This window comes from Rhinatrema bivittatum, chromosome 4 (genome assembly GCF_901001135.1).
Source record: "Rhinatrema bivittatum chromosome 4, aRhiBiv1.1, whole genome shotgun sequence".
Taxonomy (NCBI): Eukaryota; Metazoa; Chordata; class Amphibia; order Gymnophiona; family Rhinatrematidae; genus Rhinatrema; species Rhinatrema bivittatum.
This window is the reverse complement of record NC_042618.1, coordinates 384,800,041-384,825,701: the sequence shown is the minus strand read 5'-3', so window position 1 is coordinate 384,825,701 and position 25,661 is coordinate 384,800,041. Positions and strand designations below refer to the sequence as shown.

General features: G+C 47.2%; 1 protein-coding gene across 7 annotated transcripts in view; it reads left to right on the top strand.

The window, feature by feature from the left end:
* FAM3D (family with sequence similarity 3 member D) overlaps window positions 1-24,878 on the top strand; it is a 166,940-nt gene extending 142,062 nt beyond the window's left edge. For all 7 annotated transcript variants that reach the window (XM_029600994.1, XM_029600991.1, XM_029600987.1 and 4 more), the window contains 3 exons: window positions 4,370-4,454; window positions 23,469-23,598; window positions 24,212-24,878. In XM_029600994.1, the coding sequence (XP_029456854.1) occupies window positions 4,370-4,454; window positions 23,469-23,598; window positions 24,212-24,301 (305 nt within the window). In that variant the 3' untranslated portion in view covers window positions 24,302-24,878. The remainder of the gene's footprint in view (window positions 1-4,369; window positions 4,455-23,468; window positions 23,599-24,211) is intronic.
* Window positions 24,879-25,661: the final 783 nt, after the last annotated feature.

Sequence of the window (25,661 nt, the reverse complement as noted above, 5' to 3'; positions counted from 1 at the left end):
CCCTACGCGTCATAGGCTTTCCTTCTGGTATAAGTTATTGGAAGACCATCGGGTTTCTCCTTTATGGGACAGGGTGGTAACTGGGTGGAATAGGGAGCTGGGAACCTCTCTCACGACACCTTATTATAGAAAGTGTTTTTCAAGGGCCCATTTTTTCTCTGTACCGACCCCTTTACAGGAGCTCCAATTCAAATTTTTACATAGATTTTATATAGCTCCAGTACAGGCGAGTAAGATGGGGAAGGGTGGTACGGGCTGCTGCTTGAAGTGTGGAGCCCCTCGGAGCACTTTGGGTCACCAGTTTTGGTCCTGCCCCCAGGTTAGCTTATTTTGGAGACAGGTACATACTTATCTCCAACGGACCTGTGCCATACATTTTGCGTTTCATTTAAATGTTTTTCTTTGGGATGATAGTCGAGGCATATTTTTTGCTAAAACAACTATGAGGTGGTGGTTCCGTCTAGTGATCTTGTTAGCCAAGAAATGTATATTGCAAAAGTGGTTAGCCACTGATCCCCCGACTCTCACGCAACTTCGTAATGTTATTCATCAGACCTGCTTGCTAGATAAATATATTGCTAAAGTGGAATGGTTTCGCCCCTGTATATATTTTGTGAATCGATGGGAGACTTATTTTAACTCTGTCTCTCCTTCTGTCCGCAGTTTACTTCTTAATGATTTACCTTTATGTTAACAGGTGAAGGAGTGTATCCATAACTGTTTATTTCTGTTACAGTCCTTGATGATTTGATTTTTCTGTTCATTATGACCGACGTCCTGAGGGGGGGGGGTGGGTTCTGCTTAGTGGTAAGTTCTGTTCCGGAGTTTTTTCTTTGCTGTTTCTCCGGCTAAAAAGAGTATGGCTGGATAATAGCTTCTGTGGTAATTGTTTTGCTTTTCCTTTATTTCTGGAACATATATATGAAAAATGGAAACGAGAAAATGTGACCATTGGCATTGTCTGGTTGAACCTGTTTGTTAAGCTTGTCACTGTTATAAAAATTAAATTAAAAAAAAAAAAAAGCTAGAGAGAAAAATAGGAAAAATTTGTGTACGCTGTAAAAAAACAAAAAGAAGTTGGGCAGGGTGAGATGGATTTTTTCTCAGTTCTTAAAAACATTTGTTTGGAATCTAATTAAGTTTTTGGAAAAATTTTCCAGCCCTTAGCATTGTAATATGTGGCCTGTGTGTCTGCATGCAGTGCATCTCAGTCTGGGTCTTTCTGGTGGGTTTTGATGTGTCTGGTCTGTGTGTGTGTGGGATATCTCTCTGTGTGTGAGATGTGGTCTGTGTCTCTCTGTGTGCTTGGGTGTATCTGCCTGTGTTTGGGTGTGGTGTGGCTATGACTTTCTCTTTGTTAGTCTGTGAAGTGTCTGTCTTCTGTCTGGGTGTGGTGTATGTGTGGTTTTCTTTCTGGGTGTGGTGTGTCTGTCTCTGTGTCTGTCTAGGTGTTGGGTTTCTGTTTCTCTGTGGGGTGTCTTTGTCTCTCTGTCTGTGTCAGTCTGGGCACCTATTTCGCTTTCTGTCTGTAAGTTTGGGTGTGGGGTATGTCTGTCTGGGTATGGGTATCTGTTTCTTTCTGTGTCTGTCTATCTGGGAATGGGGTATCTGCCTTTATGTGCCTGTGTATGTATGTGTTGTATCTATATGTGAGCTTTTTCCTTTCAGCAACTTGAAGAGAAACAAAATGAGAGCTTTGAGTCACTGGCTGCCAGATGGGGTACCCTTCACATAGATGGGGGGGACGACAAACCTTTTAAGCCATCAACCTCTTTCTATTCATGCAGTTGGTTAGGGCTCCCCAAGATGGGTTACATCACCTATATACAGATATATATCTTATACATATATATAGAGAGAGAGAGAGAGAGAAACACATATAGCTATGTGAAGGATATGCACCAGGCAGCCAATGACTCAAAGCTCCCTTCAGGATTGTTCCAGTCCACCCTGGCAAACATATATATATATATATATAGAGAGAGAGAGAGAGAGAGAGAGATGTGTGTATGTGTATATATATATATGTGTGTATATATATATATATAATATACTGTATGGGGTGGATTTTCAGAGCCCTGCTCGCCTAAATCCGCCCAAATCCGGGCGGATTTAGGCGAGCAGGGCCCTGCGCGCCGGTGAGCCTATTTTACATAGGCCTACCGGCGCGCGCAGAGCCCCGGGACTCGCGTAAGTCCCGGGGTTTTCGGAGGGGGGCGTGTCGGGGGGTGTGTCGGGGGCGGGACCGAGCGCAGCGGCGTTTTCGGGGCGTGTCGGCAGCGTTTTGGGGGCGGGTACGGGGCATGGCTACGGCCCGGGGCGGTCCGGGGGCGTGGCCACGCCCTCCGTACCCGCCCCCAGGTCGCGTCCCGGCGCGCAAGAGGCCCGCTGGCGCGCGGGGATTTACGCCTCCTTCCGGGAGGCGTAAATCCCCCGACAAAGGTAAGGGGTGGGCTTAGACAGGGCCGGGTGGGTGGGTTAGGTAGGGGAAGGGAGGGGAAGGTGAGGGGAGGGCAAAAGGAAGTTCCCTCCAAGGCCGCTCCGATTTCAGAGCGGCCTCGGAGGGAATGGGGGTAGGCTGCGCGGCTCGGCGCGCGCCGGCTATACAAAATCAATAGCCTTGCGTGCGCCGATCCAGGTTTTTAGCAGATACGCGCGGCTCCGCGCGTATCTACTAAAATCCAGCTTACTTTTGCTTGCGCCTGATGCGCCAGCAAAAGTAGGCCAATTCGTGCTATTTGAAAATCTACCCCTATGTGATGTAATCTATCTATGTAAAATCATTGGCTCAGTGTGCTGCAGCAGTCAAAAAAGCAAATAGAATGTTAAGAATTATTAGGAAGGGAATGGTTAATAGAATGGAAAATGTCATAATGCTTCTGTATCGCTCCATGGTGAGACCACACCTTGAATACTGTGTACAATTCTGGTCGCCACATCTCAAAAAAGATATAGTTGCAATGGAGAAGGTACAGAGAAGGGCAACCAAAATGATAAAGGGGATGGAACAGCTCCCCTATGAGGAAAGGCTGAAGAGGTTAGGGCTGTTCAGCTTGGAGAAGAGACGGCTGAGGGGGGATATGATAGAGGTCTTTAAGATCATGAGAGGTCTTGAACGAGTAGATGTGACTCGGTTATTTACACTTTCGAATAATAGAAGGACTAGGGGGCATTCCATGAAGTTAGCAAGTAACACATTTAAGACTAATTGGAGAAAATTCTTTTTCACTTAACGCACAATAAAGGTAATTTGTTGCCAGAGGATGTGGTTAGTGCAGTTAGTGTAGCTGGGTTCAAAAAATTTTGGATAAGTTCTTGGAGGAGAAGTCCATTAATGGCTATTAGTCAATTTTACTTAGGGAATAGCCACTGCTATTAATTGCATCAGTAGCATGGGACCTTCTTAGTGTTTGGGTAATTGCCAGGTTCTTGTGGCCTGGTTTTGGCCTCTGTTGGAAACAGAATGCTGGGCTTGATGGACCCTTGGTCTGACCCAGCATGGCAATTTCTTATGTTCTTATCTTGAGGGGCCCCAAACAATTGTATGAATGGCTCAAAATTTTGCTCACCCTGATAAAGACAAATAACTTGTGAGTTATCCTCCTAAAGGCTTTTGAATATTGACCTCATTGTTCTTTTATGGGAATTTATAATTAAAAATAAGGTCATTAGAGAAAAAGAGATGGGACTTATGGTCTTTATCTGTCATTATATTCTTTTTCTATGTTTACTATCCAGCTATATAACATCTAGCAGATATGTAATGTACATTTTGCTTATCAACCAAGTTTTCCTAATATACAGTAAGCTAGGCTTTTTTTTTTTTATTTCATAAAATCTGAGGGAAAGAAGAAAATACATTTAATAGCAAAGAGGATATCACATGATATTTATTTGATCAGTTTTTATGACAGTCTTGCACGCTTGGGAGCTCTCTACATACAATAGTTCCTCAGACATGGGCAATGCAAGCTGTATGCTCCTATAAGGCATTGCACTTTCAACAACTCATTCACTATCCATAAACCTAGTTGTAGAAACATTGTAATTGGCAAGACTGGCCCTTTTTTTCATATATGCTGCCAAGTGGTTATATTTCCAACTGATATATACATAAGGACTTCTAGTTCTGAAGGAACACTGAAATAAAAATGTAAATAAATTCACTTCCATTCATACATTACTTCTGAAATAGTCAAAATGATACATGGAAATGGAGAATTTTCATATACAATATTGTATAAATGAATTATCTGGGAATTTGTGGGTAAACAACAGAGATTTCTTGATCCCCACATTTGCATCTTACCGAGTACCACATTCATAAATGGATTGTATTAATGAATACTTTTTTTTTTTTTTTTATCAGATGTAAATGAGTTACTAGACTTCGTGAAACCAGTCCAAACTGGCATTATGGCAATGGTAGCCTCCTATGACGAGCCTGCCTCAAAGTAAGCACATATCTCATCTGACATTTCTTTTCAGTTTGCTGTCTGCTTTAGCCTTTTTTTCTCATTAAATAATATCTTAAATTGTATAGTACTGTAACACAGTGCTCCATTTTATTTTAAATTCTACCCATCCAGATCAGTTTTCCACTGTGTCTATTACCTTAGAGCTGTGAGCAGTTTATTTTGAATAATGCCAGTAACCTGCCCTAAAAATGTTTCTGAAATTCAGGAGGTGTTCCATTGGATCTGGATTTGCTAATTTAGACAGATTTTGCCTTTATTAGATCAGAATCCACTTTAAACGTGATTTCCTGGCGTGTAGCCAGATGGACTCAGAACGAATGGGTATAGTATGCTCGTGCTAGCAGTTGGAGACGGATCTGACGTCAGCACGGGTGTATATATACCCCCACAGGAAGCGTAGCAACTCAGTAATTTCCGTCTCCAAAGCAGTTTGGAGAGCCTGCACGCTCGCTGAGCGTGTTTTCCAAATCTACTTTCTATTTTCTACATTCTACTTTCTTTCAACTAAAACTTCTACAGCATTGAGCCCCGCACTCCTGCGGTGATACCCTAAGGTCCCTCCCCCAGTAGAGTTTCCCGGGGGATTTCCGTGATCCCCCGGAGGTTTAAGTCCTCGGTCCGGTGGCCGAATCGCGGCAGGGACGTAGCCCCTGGGGGAGGTTCGGGTGAGGCATACGAGGCGCCTCGGTCCCGGCGTGGACGAGGCAGCGGGTGCATATCCTCAAACGCGGCGGTGAAGGTACTTACCCTCTCCCCCCGCAGCCGGAGACCGCCGGGTTCCAGCCGGGAAGTGCCGAGGATCAGATAAGGTGTACGGCTTTACTTCTGGTCTCCGAGGAACAGAGGATCGGCGGCGTGGCACGCCGTGGAGGGCGCCATTTTGTGGCCTTGTTCAGGTATTGAGCGCCCGTAATAGGCGCATGTCTATGACTAAGCGCATATTCTATTCCTCAGTGTGCGTATATTGCAAAAACATTGAGCGTGTATTGCTAACCGCTTATTGCTGAGAACATATTGAATAACATTGAGCGTGTATTGCTAACCGCTTATTGCTGAGAACATATTGCATAAACATTGAGCGTGTATTGCTAACCGCTTATTGCTGAGAACATATTGAATAACATTGAGCGTGTATTGCTAACCGCTTATTGCTGAGAGCATATTGAATAACATTGAGCGTGTATTGCTAACCGCTTATTGCTGAGAACATATTGCATAAACATTGAGCGTGTATTGCTAACCGCTTATTGCTGAGAACATATTGAATAACATTGAGCGTGTATTGCTAACCGCTTATTGCTGAGAGCATATTGCATAAACATTGAGCGTGTATTGCTAACCGCTCATTGCTGAGAGCATATTGAATAACATTGAGCGTGTATTGCTAACCGCTTATTGCTGAGAGCATATTGAATAACATTGAGCGTGTATTGCTAACCGCTTATTGCTGAGAGCATATTGAATAACATTGAGCGTGTATTGCTAACCGCTTATTGCTGAGAGCATATTGCATAAACATTGAGCGTGTATTGCTAGCCACTTATTGCTGAGAGCATATTGAATAAAAAAAAAAAAACATTGAGCGTGTATTGCTAACCGCATATTGCTAGGAGCATATTGCATACAATTCAGCGTGTATTCATGACCGCATATTGCTGAGGGCATATTGCATATCATAGAGCGTATATTGTTAGCCGCATATTGCTGCCGCATGTTATTAAGCGCCTGTTGTGCTAAGCACATATTGCTGCCGCATATTCTTATTGTGCACATGTTGTATTAAGTGCATATTGCTGCCGCATATTATTATTGTGCGCCTGTTGTATTAAGCGCATATTGCTGCCGCATATTATTATTGTGCACCTGTTGTATTAAGCACATATTGCTGCCGCATATTATTAAGCGCCTGTTGTATTAAGCGCATATTGCTGCCGCATATTATTAAGCGCCCGTTGTATTAAGCGCATATTGCTGCCGTATATTCTTAGGCGCCTGTTGTGCTGAGCGCATATTGTTGACGCTTTTTCATTCAGCGCATACTGTTCAATGGAACAGAACACCTCAGCGTCTTCAGCGGGGGCGCCTCCTGCCTCCGGCATTAAAGCCCTCGGCCTCTGCTCCGCATGCCAGCTTCGAGCCACGCACAGTGAAGAGCCAGACTCCCTATGTGCCCAATGTGAGGAGGCCGTGGGACCTTCGGGCCAGGACCAGTCTCAGCCACGATTTGCTGACAGTTCCCCAGGGGCTACCCCGGATTTAGCAGTCAGTCTCGACCAGTCGGGAATCCCGGGGGATCTTGTACCCCGGCGATTAGAGGCTGCTTCAATTTCCTGGGTGGATCTCTTTAAGGGGATTCATGCCTTTGTACAGATGCAAATGGCTTCCTGTCCAGGCCCTGTGGTGCCTGCTGTACCTGTTGGTCCTGCGGTTCCTGTGGTGGCTGCGACTGCGGCGGCTGCTGCGGCTGCCGCTGCGGTGGCGGCTCCTGCGGATCCTGTTCCTGGACCCTCCTGCCTTTATCGTGAGCGGGACCTCCCACCGCTGGACAGTCCAGATCAGTCAGACCAGGAGGTTTCACCGGATGAGTCCGAACTCCCGGACGAGGGGGACCTTCCCCCAGGGATTGAACCGTATAGAACCATGAGGCGGTTCTTCCCTAAGGAAGATCTTTCGGACCTGGTGTCTCAGTGCCTGGCGGAGTTGGATATTACAGGTCGCAGCGCTACGGTGCCCTCTGCGCAGAACCCCCTACTGGAAGGTCTTCGTACTACAGCCCGCCACTTTCCATTCTTGCAAGCAGCACAACAACTGATAGATTTAGAATGGGCTGCACCAGCGGCTTCCTTCAAAGGGGGCTGGGCCCTGACAGGCATGTACCCACTGGCGCCGGCTATCTAGGAGCTGCTGGCGTGCCCTCAGGTGGACGCCTTGATTAGCGCTGTGGTCAAGCGCACTACCATTCCAGTTGAAGGGGGGGCGGCCCTCAGGGAGCCTCATGACCGGCGACTGGACACCATTCTGAAACAGACTTTTGAGGTGGCAGCTTTATCTTTGCGGATCGCGACCTGCTGCACAGTGGTGACGCATGCCTGTTTGTCACAGGTCAGGAACAACGCTCCAGCAGCAGATATGGAGTCCGCTCTCTCGTTCCTCACGGATGCTGCATCAGACCTAGTCCTAACAACAGCCAAGGGGATCTCATCCTCCGTAGCTGCCAGGAGGCAGCTCTGGATCCGGAAATGGTCAGCCGATGCGCCTTCCAAGACACGCCTCACCAGATTGCCCTTTAAGGGCTCTTTCTTGTTTGGCAGCGACCTTGATAAACTGGCCAGCACATGGGGCGCTTCTCCAGTACCTCGACTGCCGGAAGATCGATTCAGAAGGAACCAGCGCACCTTTCCGAGGACCTCCAGGGGTAGAAGCGCTCAGCGTTTCGTTCCCTACAGGGGTCGCTACCAGGCACCTCGTCCTCAGGCCAGGAACCAGACCTTTCAGACCAAGCAGCGCAAGAGGGGAGCAGGCCCGGGCTCCGGTCCCGGCCGCGCCTCACAATGAGAATCCGCCGATCCATCTGGGGGACGGAGCCATAGGGGGCAGGTTAACCCTCTTCTACCCCAGATGGGTCGAGATCACGTCGGACCAGTGGGTCCTTGCCATCATCCGAGAGGGGTATTATCTGGATTTTCATCATCTCCCTCCGGACAAGTTTGTGGAATCTTCTTGTCCCACGCACAAAAAGGCAGCATTGGAAGCTACCCTGGCGAGGCTCCTGTCCTTGAAAGCCATCATCCCAGTACCTGCATGGGAGGTGAATTCTGGACACTATTCCATTTATTTCATGGTACCCAAGAAAGGGGGCACTTTTCGGCCTGTACTGGACCTCAAGTCAGTCAATCGCTACTTACGGGTCCCGAGGTTTCGCATGGAAACTCTGCGCTCCGTCAAGACAGCAGTACAGCCAGGAGAATTCCTCACTTCATTAGACTTGTCAGAAGCTTACCTGCATATCCCGATCCATCCGGATCATCAGCGCTACCTACGCTTCAAGGTTCTAGGATGCCACTTCCAATTTCGGGCTCTGCCCTTCAGGTTGGCCACGTCACCGTGGACCTTCACCAAGGTGGTCGTAGTGGTAGCAGCGGCACTCAGACGGGAAGGAATTCTGGTCCATCCCTACCTAGACAACTGACTGATCAGGGCGAAATCTCGAGAGGAGAGCCTTCTGACAACCAACAGAGTGATCACCCTTCTGGAAAGCCTGGGCTGGGTAATCAACCTCAGCAAGAGTTGCCTACAGCCTTCCCAGTCACTGGAATACCTGGGGGTACAGTTCGACACCCAGGCAGACACAGTCAGTCTCACTGCCAAGAGAAGGTTGAAACTTCAGACGCGTATCCAGTACTTGATGGGAGCCAGTCGGCCCATAGCTTGGGATTATCTGCAGGTTCTCAGTCTCATGGCATCCACCCTGGAAGTGGTACCTTGGGCGAGGGCCCATATGAGACCTCTACAACACTCCCTACTCTCTCGCTGGAGCCCCCGCTTGCGGAACTATTCCACGCACCTTCCTCTGCCAGCCAGAGTACGGACCCAGTTGTGGTGGTGGTTGCAGTCCAACCACATGAGCAGGGGGTCGAGGATGTCATCACCCACGTGGACTCTGCTCACTACAGATGCCAGCCTGAGCAGCTGGGGAGCACACTGCGAAGAACTCGCCGCACAAGGGCGGTGGAACAGAGAAGAGTCAGTATGGAACATCAACCGTATAGAGGCCCGGGCAGTCCGATTGGCATGCCTTCGATTTGCTCACAGACTGAAGAACAGAGCAGTCAGAGTGATGTCCGACAACGCCACCACGGTGGCATACATCAATCGTCAGGGCGGAACCAGAAGCCGACAGGTATCGCTGGAGATCGCCCTACTGATGGCTTGGGCAGAGGCGAATCTTCAGGACATCTCCGCCGTCCACATTGCCGGGAAGGACAACACCACGGCGGACTTCCTCAGCAGAGAAAGCCTAAATCCGGGAGAGTGGCAGCTGTCACCCACAGCCTTCCAGATGATTGTGGATCACTGGGGGATTCCGGACATGGATTTACTGGCGGACAAGTCCAATGCTCAAGTACCCAGATACTTCAGCCGCAAGCGCGACCCGTTCGCACACGGAATCAATGCCCTGGTTCAGCCATGGCCTCCAGGGACTCTGCTATACGCCTTTCCTCCGTGGCCTCTGCTGGGCGCCATCATCCACAAGATTCAGAGGCACCGGGGCCTAGTTCTTCTAGTGGCACCAGACTGGCCAAGAAGACCCTGGTACGCAGACATGAGAAGACTATTGGCAGGGGAGCCTCTTCCCCTGCCTCCTCTCCGGGACCTTCTACGTCAAGGTCCCATCCTCCACGAGGATCCGGCTCAATTCTCTCTTACGGTCTGGCCATTGAGAGGGCTAGACTGAAGAAAAGAGGTTACTCTGAGCCCGTGATAGATACACTCCTCTGAGCTCGCAAGTTTTCCACTTCCCTCACCTACGTAAGGATCTGGAGAGTATTTGAAGCATGCGACACTCATGGCACCAATCCACATGCGACCACAATCCCTATTGTGTTGGATTTCCTGCAAGATGGCCTTCAGAAGGGTCTCTCCCTCAGCTCCATCAAGGTTCAGGTGGCTGCGCTGTCTTGCTATGGCCCTAGGAGGGATGGCAAGACCATCGCCAAGCACCCAGATGTTTCTCACTTCCTGAAGGGCGTCAAGCATATCCGTCCACCACTGAAGTGGCCTGTGCCCTTATGGAACCTCAACCTCGTTTTGGATTTCCTCGCGGGATCCACCTTCAGACCCCTTCAGGGCCTGTCTCTCCGTTCTCTAACTTTGAAGATGGTGTTCTTGCTGGCGGTATGTTCAGCACGCCGCATCTCAGAGCTACAAGCACTGTCCTGCCGGGATCCATTTCTCAGGATCACTCCTGAGGCTATCCATCTTCGCACGGTCCCCTCCTTTCTACCTAAAGTGGTCTCACAGTTTCACCTTAACCAAACTATATCCTTGCCTACCACGGCGGGTTTGAAGAAATCTGAAGAAGGGCGTTTATTACGCCATCTCGACATTGGCAGATTGCTGCCCAGATATCTGGAAGTGACACAAGAAGTACGACAGACGGACCATCTGTTCGTCCTGCACAGCGGGAAGAAGCAAGGTGAAGCAGCCTCGTGGCCCACCATCGCCCGCTGGATTAAAGAAGTTATCAGAGCAGCTTTCGTGGAGGCTGGGAAGTCTCCGCCTCTACAAGTCGAGGCTCATTCTACCAGAGCACAAGCGGCATCCTGGGCGGAATCCAGGATGCTGTCGCCTGCAGAAATATGTAAAGCGGCGACATGGTCCTCCCTCCATACCTTCTCCAGATTCTACCGTCTGGATGTCCAGGCCAGGGAGGACTCAGCATTTGCGAGGGCGGTACTACATGGTCCTCAGGCAGCCTCCCGCCCAGGCTGGGAGTAAAGCTTTTGTACATCCCATTCGTTCTGAGTCCATCTGGCTACACGCCAGGAAATGTTGAGATTACTTACCTGATAATCTCCTTTTCCTTAGTGTAGACAGATAGACTCAGCATCCCGCCCAGCTGCCTGTGTACATGGGTTTCACCGATTCAAGGTAAGCCATGTCATTTGTTTACATAAGAGCGTACACTCTACCTGGTGTCAACGCCTTCCGGTTGTGACTGCTGGCGGTCTCCAGCTACTATCAATCGGTCAGGGGAATCCTGTTTCACTTTTCACTGAGCGTCAGTACACACATCCATAACAGCTTTTGCAAGGAAGATTACTGAGTTGCTACGCTTCCTGTGGGGGTATATATACACCCGTGCTGACGTCAGATCCGTCTCCAACTGCTAGCACGAGCATACTATACCCATTCGTTCTGAGTCCATCTGTCTACACTAAGGAAAAGGAGATTATCAGGTAAGTAATCTCAACATTATACATCATGGAATTGTAATATTTTTTTATGTTTTAATTCATTTGTTTGTTATAATTTGAGCGTTATTTTTGTAAACTGCCCTGAGCTATACCTGTAGGAGGTGGTATATAAAACTTTTAAATATACTGTACAATCACCTAAGAATGCACTTATGGCCATTGCCCAAGTGAGTTAAAAAAAAAAACCCCAACTGCTTCTCCACCTAGAATTTGAAAGGGGCACTACCTATCACCAGATTCATACTCTTGCAGAGCAGCAAGGTCAACAGTAGCTTCTATGCTTGCTTCAGATTTATACACTTTCTCTGCAGATGAAGCATGTAGTTGAAGAGTAGCTGTCCCTAGGGGTGTGCATTCGTTTTTTACGTATTGGCAAACCGCAACGTATATGTCCCTATTCGTTGTATTCGTGGGGAAGCAAAACGTATTGCGACTCCCCACGAATATAACATATCATTCATTCCATACGTTTGACGCCGCGCGCTTTTCTTCACCACCATTTGCAATCGGAGAACGCCATTTGGCTGTATCCAGAGCCAAAATCAGCCCCTTCCTGTGAGTCATCAGTGACCTCACAGCCCTGTCAGAGTGGGTCGGACAGGTTGACACAGATACAGGAATGCAACATATCAGTGATAAGATTTGTTGAAATGCACTGAATGCAGCCAATTGCGCTGTCATTCAGTGCTTGGGGACGCTTTTCCTGATGACCCAGCACTATATATACTTAAGCACGCGGCGAGCCACGCACTTTCTTTGCAGGGGTGGTGTGGGGAGGTGGTCTCTGAGGAAGGTAGCTGCACTCAGAGCTAGCCTGAGTTCTGAAATCTGTATTGAATTGCTAGCTAGGCTAGTTACTTAAGAGAAAAAGATATTTATTCTTTATTTGGCTGCAGTGCCTGTGCCAGCTAGCTCTGTTTGTTTTTTTAAGCAGTTTATTTAGGTGATCTGAGACGGTCTCTTTGTGCCAGGGAAAGAAACTGCTAGTAGTGCCATTTTGTTTAATTCACCCTCTGAGCTAGGCTGCAAGAAAGCACCATTTGGGTGTTGTGGGTGGGAGAGATATATTCAATTTTTAGCTAGTTTGCTAGAACTTCCATTGGAAAATATATTTCATCGATTTTCCTGCTATGCCAACAATTCCAGCTTTTTTAAACTGAATTTGTTTAATTGAACTCACTGAGTCTCTCTGTGCAGTGGGCATCAGTGCCAGTGGGCTGGCAGTTTAGCAGACTCAAGTTTATTAGTGGGACAGTCTGTGCAGTGAAATCCCCAGTCTGCCTCTTTTGTAGTTACAAGCAAGCTCTGTGTGTGCACACCACACACATTACATTAGTGCATATCAAGGCACTGTGACAGTGGGCACTGGGTAGTTTAGCAAACTCAAGTTTATTATTGGGACAGTCTATGCAGTGAAATCCCCAGTCTGCCTCTTTTGTAGTTACAAGCAAGCTCTGTGTGTGCACACCACACACATTACATTAGTGCATATCAAGGCACTGTGACAGTGGGCACTGGGTAGTTTAGCAAACTCAAGTTTATTATTGGGACAGTCTATGCAGTGAAATCCCCAGTCTGCCTCTTTTGTAGTTACAAGCAAGCTCTGTGTGTGCACACCACACACATTACATTAGTGCATATCAAGGCACTGTGCCAGTGGGCAGCCAGTAGGTACTAGGCAGTGACATTAAATCCATAATGTCAGGGAAAGCTAGATGTGGTCGAGTGATTGGGACTGGCAGAGGAGGCACTTCAAAAGGCACTAGTGCCAGTCCCCCATTAAAGATAAAAAGGGACCTGTTGCAATCTAAACTCTTTGGAGGGTCAGGCAGTTCCATCCGGAAAAAAATGAAATCTAAACATGATGCATCACCACCACCTGTTTCTGACCCTGTAGTTTTGGAGGTGAGGGAAGGGGAGGCTGAGTCATGCCAACCAAAATGTTGACACCCAAAAGCAGCAGTGGGACAGAAGTCTCTACTTAGCATTGACAATGTAGCGCAGGCACTGTTTGCTTCTGATTCAGATGAACAATCATCTTGTGTGGGATTCTCATCAGAAACGGAAGAAGTAATAGCTGAGCCTGACAACGTTTTAGGAGGATCAGTTAGTCCTGTCTTAACCTCCACTTCAGTGCAGCAGGGGAGAGATGAAACTGATGAGGAGGAGGAAGAGCAGTCAGCGCAGGCACAGAGGGTGTCTGAGGACCCTGGCATTGCTTCTCAGGGTGCACCCACTACTTCAGCTCCAGTGCCAGCATCCACCCTCAAGGCTATAAAGAAGGGAGAATCATGAAAGACATCTGCGATCTGGAGCCACATTAAAGTGACGGATGACCCGTGTTTTGTTTGGTGTAATTACTATGGCAGGGCTACTAGCAGAGGCAAGCAAATGGGACATCTATCTAATTTTGGCATGACGCATCATATGAAGAGGCAACACCCAACAACAGTACTGCCATCTGGGGATGGTGGCTGTACCAGTCAGGGGACACCATCAAGCAGCGTAAAGTGATTCAAAAGCAGCAGAGTCAGCCCACGCCCTCATCACCTTCTAGCAGTCAGGTGGCAGGCCAGCAACCCCCTGACTTGTGGCAGAAGCGACAACCCACCATGGAGGAAATGGGGTGGAGTGCGGTAATGCTATCCCGGGGTAGGAGGCAGGCAGCCTCAAAAGTTGTAACCAGGAGCATTGGGGAAATGATTGCCCTTGATGACCAGCCCTTACAGTTAGTGGAGAATATGGTTTTAAGCATTTTCTGAAGGTCGTAGTTCCAAATTACAAAGTCCCCTCCAGTACCACATTTAGCAGAAATGTCCTCCCCAGCCTGTACAAGCAGTGTCGCAGTCCCATCCAAGCGCTGCTAGCTAAGGCAGAGGGGAGTGTGCATTTCACCTGCGATATCTGCACAACCATGAATGCTGCACACTCTTACCTCTCCCTGCCAGCACACTGGTGGGACCTGGCTGAGGCAGGGGCAGGCAGCAGCTCTATTACTTAACAAGTATCAGGGTGGAGGTGGGCTTTACTGCACATCCACCTAACGGACCAGGCCCATACCGCAGCCAATATTCTAACATGCATCAGACAGATGCTGGAGGACTGGCAACTACACCAGCAAGACAGGAATCCTCATGCAGGGTTCTTTGTCACAGACAATGGTGCAAACATGGTTAAGGCAATAAACGACAGGCACTTTAAGAACATCCGATGTTTTGCACATACTCTGCACCTGGTAGTAAAGTCAGCTCTGGGGTTGGATTCCAATAACCAAGAGAATGAATACCTGCATATGTTAATACAGAAGTGCAGGAACATAACAGCGCACTTCCACAGAAGTGTGAAGGCGGGGCAGGTTCTCTGACAAAAGCAGACTGATTTGGAGATGCCTCACAAGTGTCTCATTCAAGACATTGCCACCCGATGGAATTCCACCTTTATGATGCTCGAGAGGTTAGTGGAGCTGCAAACACCCCTTCATGAACTTTCTGGTACAATGGACATAGGTGTGCAGAATCCCCTAGGGCATCATGATTGGTTAGTCATGAGTCAGCTGGTAAAAATCCTGCAGCTCTTCAAGGATGTCACGGAGGAGCTAAGTTCCAGAAGTGGAACTTAGCTCCTCCGTTCCCTATAGTTAATTTCCTGGATGAAAATTTGGAGGCCTTTAAACAAGAAGAGGGAATGACAGTTGAGGTGTTGCATTGTCTGGACATTTTGCAGCGGCAGGTGGAAGACAGATTAAGGCCTTTAACAGAACAGAACACATACATGCTCGCCACAGTCTGTGATCCCCATGTGAAAGGGAAACTCGCCCTACAGTCCAATTGTCTCTCATTTGTGAAGGACCTGCTGTTATCAAAAGTCCGTGAACAGGAGTGCCATAGGCAGAGACAGATTAGGCGTGAAGCAGAGGTGGAAACAGCAGGCACTTCAGAGAGTTGGGTAGCCCAAGCAGGAGCAGCACTCTGTCAAGGACAGCTAGTACCTCCTCCTCCTCCTCCACTTCAGAACGCCTGTTGCCCATAAAGATTCATCTGTTGTGCTACAGGCTAGACAGAAAGCAGTTGGCATGAGTGACTCTCAGTCTACCCAAGCAAAGGAGACACCAGCACAGCTGTCAGTGACACGGTATCTCTCAGAGTCGACAGAGAACATGCAGACAGATCTGCTGGCATATTGGGCACACACGTCCACTGTCTGGCCACACCTAGCCAAAGTGGCTCAGCGATATCTGTCATGTCCACCAACCAATGTGCCCAGTTAACGTGTCTTTTCAATGACAGGGGATATCATGAGCCCTCACCGCTCAAGGCTGGCACCAGAGTTGATGGAGATGCTAGTATTTTTGAAAGTAAACTTGCCTTTGCTTAGGTTCCAAATTTTCCCTGTGAATGGCAAGATGAATAAAAGCAATTGAAAGCCTTGCAGCAGCTCCAACTGTCTCCTATGCTCCAGATAATGTAAGCACTGCAGCACATGTACCTGACCTGAAACGCTGTGCCTGTCCGTCCACTGTCCAGGCCGTATGTCCCTACAAGGTCCTGACCTCAAACGCTGTGCCTGTCCGTCCACTGTCCAGGCCATATGTCCCTACAAGGGCCTGACCTCTAACACTGTGCCTGTCCGTCCAGGCCTTATGTCCCTACAAGGGTTTGACCTCGATTGCTGTGCCTGTCCGTCCAGGCCTTATGTCCCTACGTGGGATTGACCTCTGTCCTCGACTGCTGTGCCTGTCCGTCCAGGCCTTATGTCCCTAGGTGGGATTGACCTCTGTCCTCGACTGCTGTGCCTGTCCATCCAGGCCTGATGTCCCTATAAGGATTTGACCACGATTGCTGTGCCTGTCCATCCAGGCCTTATGTCCCTACGTGGGATTGACCTCTGTCCTCGACTGCTGTGCCTGTCCTTCCAGGCCTGATGTCCCTATAAGGATTTGACCATGATTGCTGTGCCTGTCCATCCAGGCCTTATGTCCCTATAAGGATTTGACCTCGATTGCTGTGCCTGTCTTTCCAGGCCTTATGTCCCTACAAGGATTTGACCATGATTGCTGTGCCTGTCCTTCCAGGCCTTATGTCCCTACAAGGATTTGACCACGATTGCTGTGCCTGCCATCCAGGCCTTATGTCCCTACGTGGGCTTGACCTCTGTCCTTGAATGCTGTGCCTGTCCGTCCAGGCCTTATGTCCCTAGGTGGGATTGACCTCTGTCCTCGACTGCTGTGCCTGTCCATCCAGGCCTTATGTCCGTAGGTGGGATTGACCTCTGTCCTCGTTTGCTTTGCCTGTTCGTCCAGGCCTTATGTCCCTACAAGGATTTGACCTCGATTGCTGTACCTGTTCTTCTAGGCTTTATGTCCCTATGTGGGCTTGACCTCTGTCCTCGAATGCTGTGCCTGTCCATCCAGGCCTTATGTCCCTAGGTAGGTTTGACCTTGATTGCTGTGCCTGTCCAACCAGGCCTTATTTCCAGTCCTAATGGCTGAACCCTCATTGCACAGGGAAACCTCAGTCTCTGGCAACTCAAACTAGTAATCCTTCACAGCATGGATCCTTAAATAAAACAGTTTTTTTTAGTTTCAGGGCAGAGAAGAGAATTTCCTCCGTCTTGCTTATGAAGTCATGATCTGTTTGCAAATGCTTAAATCCTAACAATTTGTACCATTATACACTCTAGGAGCCAGCTCATTCCAGGGAGCCCTTTCCTGCTCAAAGAAAGAGAACTCTCCCCGGTATTGCAGCCTATCTCTTAGCACCGGTTGACCCATGTTCAGAACGAGAAAAGATCTCCAAGGTACTTAGACTGTGGCAAACCCAGTGAGACCATGCTCACAGTGAGACCATGCTCACAGTGAGACCCTGCTCCAGGTCGCCACGCTTTGAAGGCTCGTGCTCCACTCTAGGGGCCAACCCATTCCAAGGAAGCCCTTTCCTGCTCAAAGAAAGAGAACTCTCCCCGGTATTGCAGCCTATCTCTTAGCACCGGTTGACCCATGTTCAGAACGAGAAAAGATCTCCAAGGTACTTAGACTGTGGCAAACCCAGTGAGACTATGCTCACAGTGAGACCATGCTCACAGTGAGACCCTGCTCCAGGTCGCCACGCTTTGAAGGCTCGTGCTCCACTCTAGGGGCCAACCCATTCCAAGGAAGCCCTTTCCTGCTCAAAGAAAGAGAACTCTCCCCGGTGTTACAGCCTATCTCTTAGCACCGGTTGACTCATGTTGAACCGCTGTTCACATGGCACCCTGCTCCAGGTCGCCACACTTTGAAGGCTTGTGCTCCACACTAGGGGCCAACCCATTCCAGGGAGCCCTTTCCTGCTCAAAGAAAGGGAACTCTCCCCAGTGTTGCAGCCTATCTCTTAGCACTGGTTGACCCATGTTGAACTGCTGTTCACATGGCACCCTGCTCCACATTGCCATGCTTTGAAGGCTCGTGCTCCACTCTAGGGGCCAACCCATTCCAGGGAGCCCTTCCCGGCTCAAAGGAAAGGGAATTCTCCCCGGGTGTAGCCAGCCTGTATCTACCCTCTGACCCATGTTGAACCGTTGTTCACATGCACACTCCTCCTTTCCTGCACAAAGGAAAGGGAACTCTCCCTGGGTGTAGCCAGCCTGTATCTACCCTCTGCCATTGTGCCTTGCTGCCATACACCAGATGACTCACTCAACTCCTTGTGGTGTTCTGGCCACTATCATAGTTGCTTAGTGTGTTGGTGCTAGTCTTTCTGCTTGCTATGTTCCCCCTTCATTGTGCTGTAGGATGTTGATGCCACTTGTGTTGCTGCTTTGCCTGTCGTGCTGCCTTTGAGGGTTCATGCATCGGTGCTCTCTTTTGAAGCTGTGGTGTGTTTTTTACACTCTTGCTGCTGCTTTGCACCTCTATTAAAGCACTCTTCTTGCCACTCCTGGTACCCCTTTGCCCCTTTAAAGTACCTTAGGCAATACATGCCGCTTTGTTGCCACTTTGCCACAGTCTAAGTACCTTGGAGCTCTTTTGTTGTTCTGATGATTGCTCCCCAGAGGTTTCATCAAAATTAATAATAAAACCCCAATTCTGCAGCCAAAAATAGGCTGCAAATACTTCCCCCATTGACTTTAATGGGAACCAGAAAACGAATGCACGTATCAACGTATCGGGGGCGCCATTGAACGAATGCAACGTATTTGCCCACCTACAAATACAAATTCCGAATCAGATGAATCCGTACCCTCTGCTATCTCAAAGATATTTTGCCAGCAAATCAGAGAACAATCAAGGCCCTCAGGGGTGCTGCTGTGTTAAATTTCCATTTAAGTTCAGATACATGATCAACTGAAACTGGGCAAAGGAAAGATCTCCCATTATGTTTCTTGAACTGTTTCCTCACTATCATCCTTAGGAATCTATGGTAGGTCAATCCCCACATCGGACAGGTGCACCCCATTGCTCCTAAACAACCCCAGATACTCATCCCATGACCACGCATGTTTAATCCAAAAACCACCATTATTCATCACCCACGCCTCTATCTGTTTACTAACATTCTTAACACCTCGCTTCCATAAGGGTGACTCACTGAACTTAGCCCTAATAATGATATTAGACCAACCCAATTTAGTACCATGAAATAAGTTCATTAAACTACTTAAGTCTTTCCTCACCCCCTTAATAAATTCCCGACATGACCCTTTCCCCTCATTTGCACCCAAATGGATGACCAGGAGCTCTGGCTGCCGCCTCATCTCTGATTTGCGGGAAACCATCAGAAGTAACTGCTCCCATTTCATACCTCGTACACCCATCCAGATGAGTCTCGCCTATTCTCAGCTTCCAAATCCAGATGTCTTCTGTAAAAGAGCCCATCGATATGCCCAGTGGATGAACGAGTGGCCCACAACCCAGGCAAACCTGTAATCCACAATGCCCACCCTTGAGTCTGCAAAAAAATAGAAAACAATATTAGACCCCAAGAAACCCAGACTGCTCCACTCATGGAAACTCAGCAGATGACTCTCACTGCCGACAGGCCCATAAAACCACATCTCTCATCTAGTGTAAGAAGCATAAGCCCCTGACTTCCATCTCCCAATATGTTTAATATCTCGTACCTCCATGCCTTGTTCAGCGGCGGTGGTGGTGGCTGCCCCAATGTGAAAAGAATGGGTCTTATAGACCCTAGGGTCCCAACCCAAACTTGAAATGACCAGCGAAAGAACTCTTGCAAACTGAAAACAAGTCAAAGGGGAACCATCCTTATAAACTAGGAAAGGACCACCCACTGGAGGCTGCAACTTAACGAATTCCAGTGCAGCCTCAACAGGGCAAACCAATTCCTCCCCCACCCTAACCAGCCGAACTACCTTCCCCTTACCCAACTGATCGACTTTCGACCACTCGATGCGAAACTGTAAGAACATAAGAACATGCCATTACTGGGTCAGACCAAGGGTCCAAGCCCAGCATCTTGTTTCCAACAGTGGACAATCCAGGCCATAAGAACCTGGCAAGAACCCAAAAACTAAGTCTATTCCATGTTACCGTTGCTAGTAATAGCAGTGGTTATAATCTAAGTCAACTTAATAGCAGGTAATGGACTTCTCTTTCAAGAACTTATCCAATCCTTTTTTAAACACAGCTATACTAACTGCACTAACCACATCTTCTGGCAACAAATTCCAGAGTTTAATTGTGCGTTGAGTGAAAAGAACTTTCTCCGATTAGTTTTAAATGTGCCACATGCTAACTTCATGGAGTGCCCCCTAGTCTTTCTATTATCCGAAAGAGTAAATAACCGATTCACATCTACCCGTTCTAGACCTCTCATCATTTTAAACACCTCTATCATATCCCCCCTCAGCCGTCTCTTCTCTAAGCTGAAAAGTCCTAACCTCTTTAGTCTTTCCTCATAGGGGAGTTATTCCATTCCCTTTATCATTTTGGTCGCCCTTCTCTGTAGCTTCTCCATTGCAATTATATCTTTTTTGAGATGCGACGACCAGAATTGTACACAGTATTCAAGGTGCGGTCTCACCATGGAGCTATACAGAGACATTATGACATTTTCTGTTTTATTCATCATTCCCTTTCTAATAATTCCCAACATTCAGCACACTGAACCGACGATTCAATGTGTTATTCACTATGATGCCTAGATCTCTTTCTTGGGTAGTAGCACCTAATATGGAACCTAACATTGTGTAACTATAGCATGGGTTATTTTTCCCTATATGCATCACCTTGCACTTGTCCACATTAAATTTCATCTGCCATTTTGATGCCCAATTTTCCAGCCTCACAAGGTCTTCCTGCAATTTATCACAATCTGCTTGTGATTTAACTACTCTGAACAATTTTGTATCATTTGCAAATTTGATTACCTCACTTGTCATATTTCTTTCCAGATCATTTATAAATATATTGAAAAGTAAGGGTCCCAATACAGATCCCTGAGGCACTCCACTGCCCACACCCTTCCACTGAGAAAATTGTCTATTTAATCCTACTCTCTGTTTCCTGTCTTTTAGCCAGTTTGTAATCCACGAAAGGACATTGCCACCTATCCCATGACTTTTTATTTTTCCTAGAAGCCTCTTATGAGGAACTTTGTCAAATGCCTTCTGAAAATCCAAGTACACTACATCTACAGGTTCACCTTTATCCACATGTTTATTAACTCCTTCAAAAAAGTGAAGCAGATTTGTGAGGCAAGACTTGCCTTGGGTAAAGCCATGCTGACTTTGTTCCATTAAAACATGTATCCCTTCCTGACTAATATGCACATCATCCTTCGCAAGGCCAGAAACAGTGCCACGACGTTTGGAGTCAGCCACCAATTCTCCAGTTCTCAAGGCTCCAAAGAAAGCGAGTGAAAAGGCAATCCTAAAAAGGGCAGCTTCCTAATAAGACCAGCATATGGACGGCAATCTTTGCAAGATAACCCTCAGATGCCAGATGTCCTATCCGTATCGGATAGGACATCTGGGATCTGAAACCTTATTCCTTAGCCTTGCCCCCCCCAGCATCTTTTTGACTGCAAAATGTGCCCCAGGGTTACCGCAAACAGGTACTTGCCAGGTTCTTATGGCCTGGATTGGCCACTGTTGGAAACAGGATGCTGGGCTTGATGGACCCTTGGTCTGACCCAGTATGGCATGTTCTTATGTTCTTAACAGTTTTTGGAAAAAAGAAAACCCTGCTATCTGGGCTTTCACTGTGCCTAAATAAATCCCCGCATCCCTGGCCACAAGTATATATTGCATAATTTCCATACCCTGCACTGGAACCCCTGCCCACCCATTGGAGACCAGAAATCCCGAAACAGCACCTCTGTCTCTTAGATAAGATGCCCATGTTGCAGGTGCCATGAAAGCCTGAATAATCTCCCATACTCCGACAGGCCAAGCTTCCAGAGGTACTCCGGAACTGAATCTCCTTCCATGTCCACATTCAGGGCCAAATGCATGAATGTGTCCCACTTGCGACGAGAAAGGGCATCCGCAATTAAATTTTCCACCCCAGAAACGTGCTTAGCCCTAGCACAAATGTTTTGTTTTAAACACACAGGTACAAACTCCCTCAACAACGCTGATACCTGCACACATCTGGCAGACTGTCTTTTAATCACCTGCACGACACCTATGTTGTACCCCAGAACAACGCCCTCCTATCACTCAAACCTTCACCCCACGGAGCCAAAGCAACCACTATAAGAAAAAGTTCCAGAAAGGTAATATTCTTTGTGATTCACCTTTCAAACCACTCTGCCGGCCACTGCGCCGCACACCACACACCCTGGAAATAGACTCCAAAACCCGTAGCACCTGCAGCATCAGAATATAGCTGACTGTTGAACACCAACTTCTTTTGCAAAATCAAAGTGCCATTGAAAGAGCATAAGAATTCTTCCCAAATGTCTAGCTCCCCTCTGATTCTATGCGTCACCCTGATGAAATGGTGAGCCGCTTTGATTCCCACAGTCGCAGATGACAATCTATGAATAAACGCTCGACCCATGGGAATCATTCGGCATGCACAAAGTGGAGGGAACCTATCAAGGACTGGATGCGGCGTAGTGTAATTTTCTTAGAAGCACGAGCTAACTACACTATCTCCCACAAACTCTTCACCTTCTCAGCAGGCAAACCTCATCTCAATTGAATCCAGCTCGATACCAATAAAGGTAAGCGTCACCCCAGGACCCTCAGTTTTACTGTGTGCAATCGGTACACCAAAAGCTTTTGCTACTTCTAGAAAACCATGCAACATCTCATTGCAATCCACACCACCACCAGGACACCCAAATAAAAAATCATCCAGGTAATGAAGCATGCAATCGTGACCTGTAACCTGAGTCATCACCCAATGGATGAAAGAACTAAATGCCTCAAACAAAGCACAAGATACAGCCCAACCCATTGGCAGGCAACGATTTGCCTATTTTGGTTACCATTACAACCAAGCCTGTTTTTGAGGATCTTGACTGAAAATGGGAATCACTGACCTATGACGTTTCCAGTGCCAAAGAGCTTTCTCAGATTCAGCTGCTCTTTGTATTAATGAATTTTGAAAGACGCACAGAGGAGAAGGTATCCTGTGGAAAATGGAGGAAATATACAGGCTTGCCCTTATGACCTTCCTCAGACTTGATAATTATGGACAGTGGAGGAAATATTATGGACCTAATTCATTATCTTTTTCCCATTGATAGAGAATGGAAGAAAAGCCTTAGTACATCCTTATCTTGATTGTTTGTCTGAATGCAATTGTTGAGAGCTAGAAGCTAGTAGACATGAGTAAGAATTCTGGAAAGGGGAACTAGAAGAAAGCAATTACAGAATGGATAAAATGAAAATGAAAGGTGAGAGAAAATCAAGTGGGAAGTAGATACTACCTTGTTTTACTGAGAACATTCCAATCAGTGGCATGAAGTACACTTCCACGTCAATTTGGAGGGCTCCAGCAGATCCTAGGAAAAAGTGTAGAGAGACGGAAAGTAAAACTATGTAAATGTTTATCTTTTTCTTTTAGACTGAATGATGAGGCACGAAAATATTTTACAGACACATTGGGAAGTAATTATGCAAACATGCTGCAATTTCGGGACAACTGGATTCTTATAGGTGTGGTGGGGATGAAGAACAAAAGTCCTTTTGAACAAGTAGGTTCTGTTTACATCGTACTCCCTGATGACTATAGGCTCGTACACTATCAAACTAGGATAGAGTGTCGGATAACTAATGTCATCTTAACATATTTTTCTGCCTTTCTATTTCATGCATGAAAAGAAGCTGTAACCATTTTTCTGGTGAGAAAGGGTTAGGATTGCAGTTCTATAATAATTTAAAAAATTAACAAAAGATTTAACAACTTTGCTAGTAGTAAGTCAGAGATTTCCAAATGTGTGTGTCTGCAATACATGCAGATGCATCTCATGCATATTCATTGTGGGTATCCTAAAAAGTTGATTGGCTATGGAGTGAACAGGATGGGTTTGGAGCCACTCTAGTAACTAGATAAATACATTTAGATTAAAAAAAAAAAAGCACAATAGTGCTGCCTTTGGTCAGTCAACAGTCCTTTGGAAGACAATAGTAAGACAGCACATCACAAAGTCCATGAAAAAGCCACAGTGTGTACCACTGGTTAATCTGTTGTTTTACAGAGATACTGTAATTTAAATTGCTTTCATGTGCAGCAGATCTGAAATTATGTGCATGTAATTATAATTATTCAGTATTGTCTTTTCTCAACTTTGGAGTTTTTGTTGGCAGCACATTAAAAACGATGGGAAAACAAACAAATATGAGGGATGGCCTGAGATGTTGGAAATGGAAGGCTGCGTACCCAGGAAGATGGAATAATTGCACCAGAAATGCTATCGTGCATACAAACCAGAAATTAAAAGGAGCTGCTGTTTACCTTGCCATTGATGATAAATGGTTGACCAAGTTATCTGAATGAGTTTAAAATCGCAGCATACATTGGTGCACCATTGTGGCACTGGCCACTTAGACATGAGTCTGCATCTGCCAATTCATGGGCTTGGTTCCTTTTTCTTGTTTTACATATATATAATACATATTTTTATAAGATTAAAATGAGTTTTCATTTGTTATTGGCAAATCTACATGGAGGACTATATTGACCTTTAATATTGTATACAAATGTATTGGTCTTTTGTGTATATGTGTGATCAGGTGAGTGTATTGTTCATGCTGAATTGTAGTAATAGTATAAATGCATGAATCTCAACATTGAGAATGATTCCAAATGAGTGTGATTGTTACATATATTGTAGGTATAACTGTTGTAGCTGGGGTACATTTTAAAAGACAGCGCACGTGCGTACTTTTGTTCGCGCATCAGGCGCGAACAAAAGTACCCTGGATTTTATAAGATACGCGCATATCTTATAAAATCCGGGATCGGCGTGCACAAGGGGGTGCACATTTGTGCAACTTGCGCGCACTGCCCGTTCCCTCCGAGGCCGCTCCGAAATCAGAGCAGCCTCGGAGGGAACTTTCCTTCCACCCCTCGCACCTTCCCCTCCCTTCCCCTACCTAACCCACCCTCCCGGCCATATCTAGACCCCCCCCCCCCACCTTTATCTGAAAAGTTACTACTGTCTCCAGGCAATAGTAACTTTCGTGTGCCGGCGCAGCAGAGCCCGACACAGGCCACGCCCCCAGACCGCCTCTTTTTGCAAGCCCCGGGACTTATGCGCGTCCCGGGGCTTGCACGCACTGCCGAGCCTTTGCAAAATAGGCTCGGCGCATGCAGGGGGGTTTTAAAAGGGTTATGCGCGTACCTTATGTGTGTAACCCTTTTAAAATCTGGCCCTTTGTCTATAACTTTGATCTTTAAAATGCTTTTGGTGGTGGAGGCTATAAGAAATTACCTTGCTCCAGTGAGAGAAGTTTTTGTTTCCCTTGGGATTGCCGCCGAGGAGATCGGGACACCGGGCTTCCACCCTGCCTGACGTCAGAGGGAGGCGCCGGAAAAACTCTACAAAAAGCGAGCTCCTGCCAGATCTCTCTGAGGCTATAAGAAATTACCTTGCTCCGGTGAGAGAAGTTTTTGTTTCCCTTGGGATTGCCGCCGAGGAGATCGGGACGCCGGGCTTCCACCCTGCCCGACGTCAGAGGGAGGCGCCGGAAGAACTCTACAAAAAGCGCACTCCCCTAGGTGCGTCGCCGAATCCTTTGGCGTGCGCGACTTTGC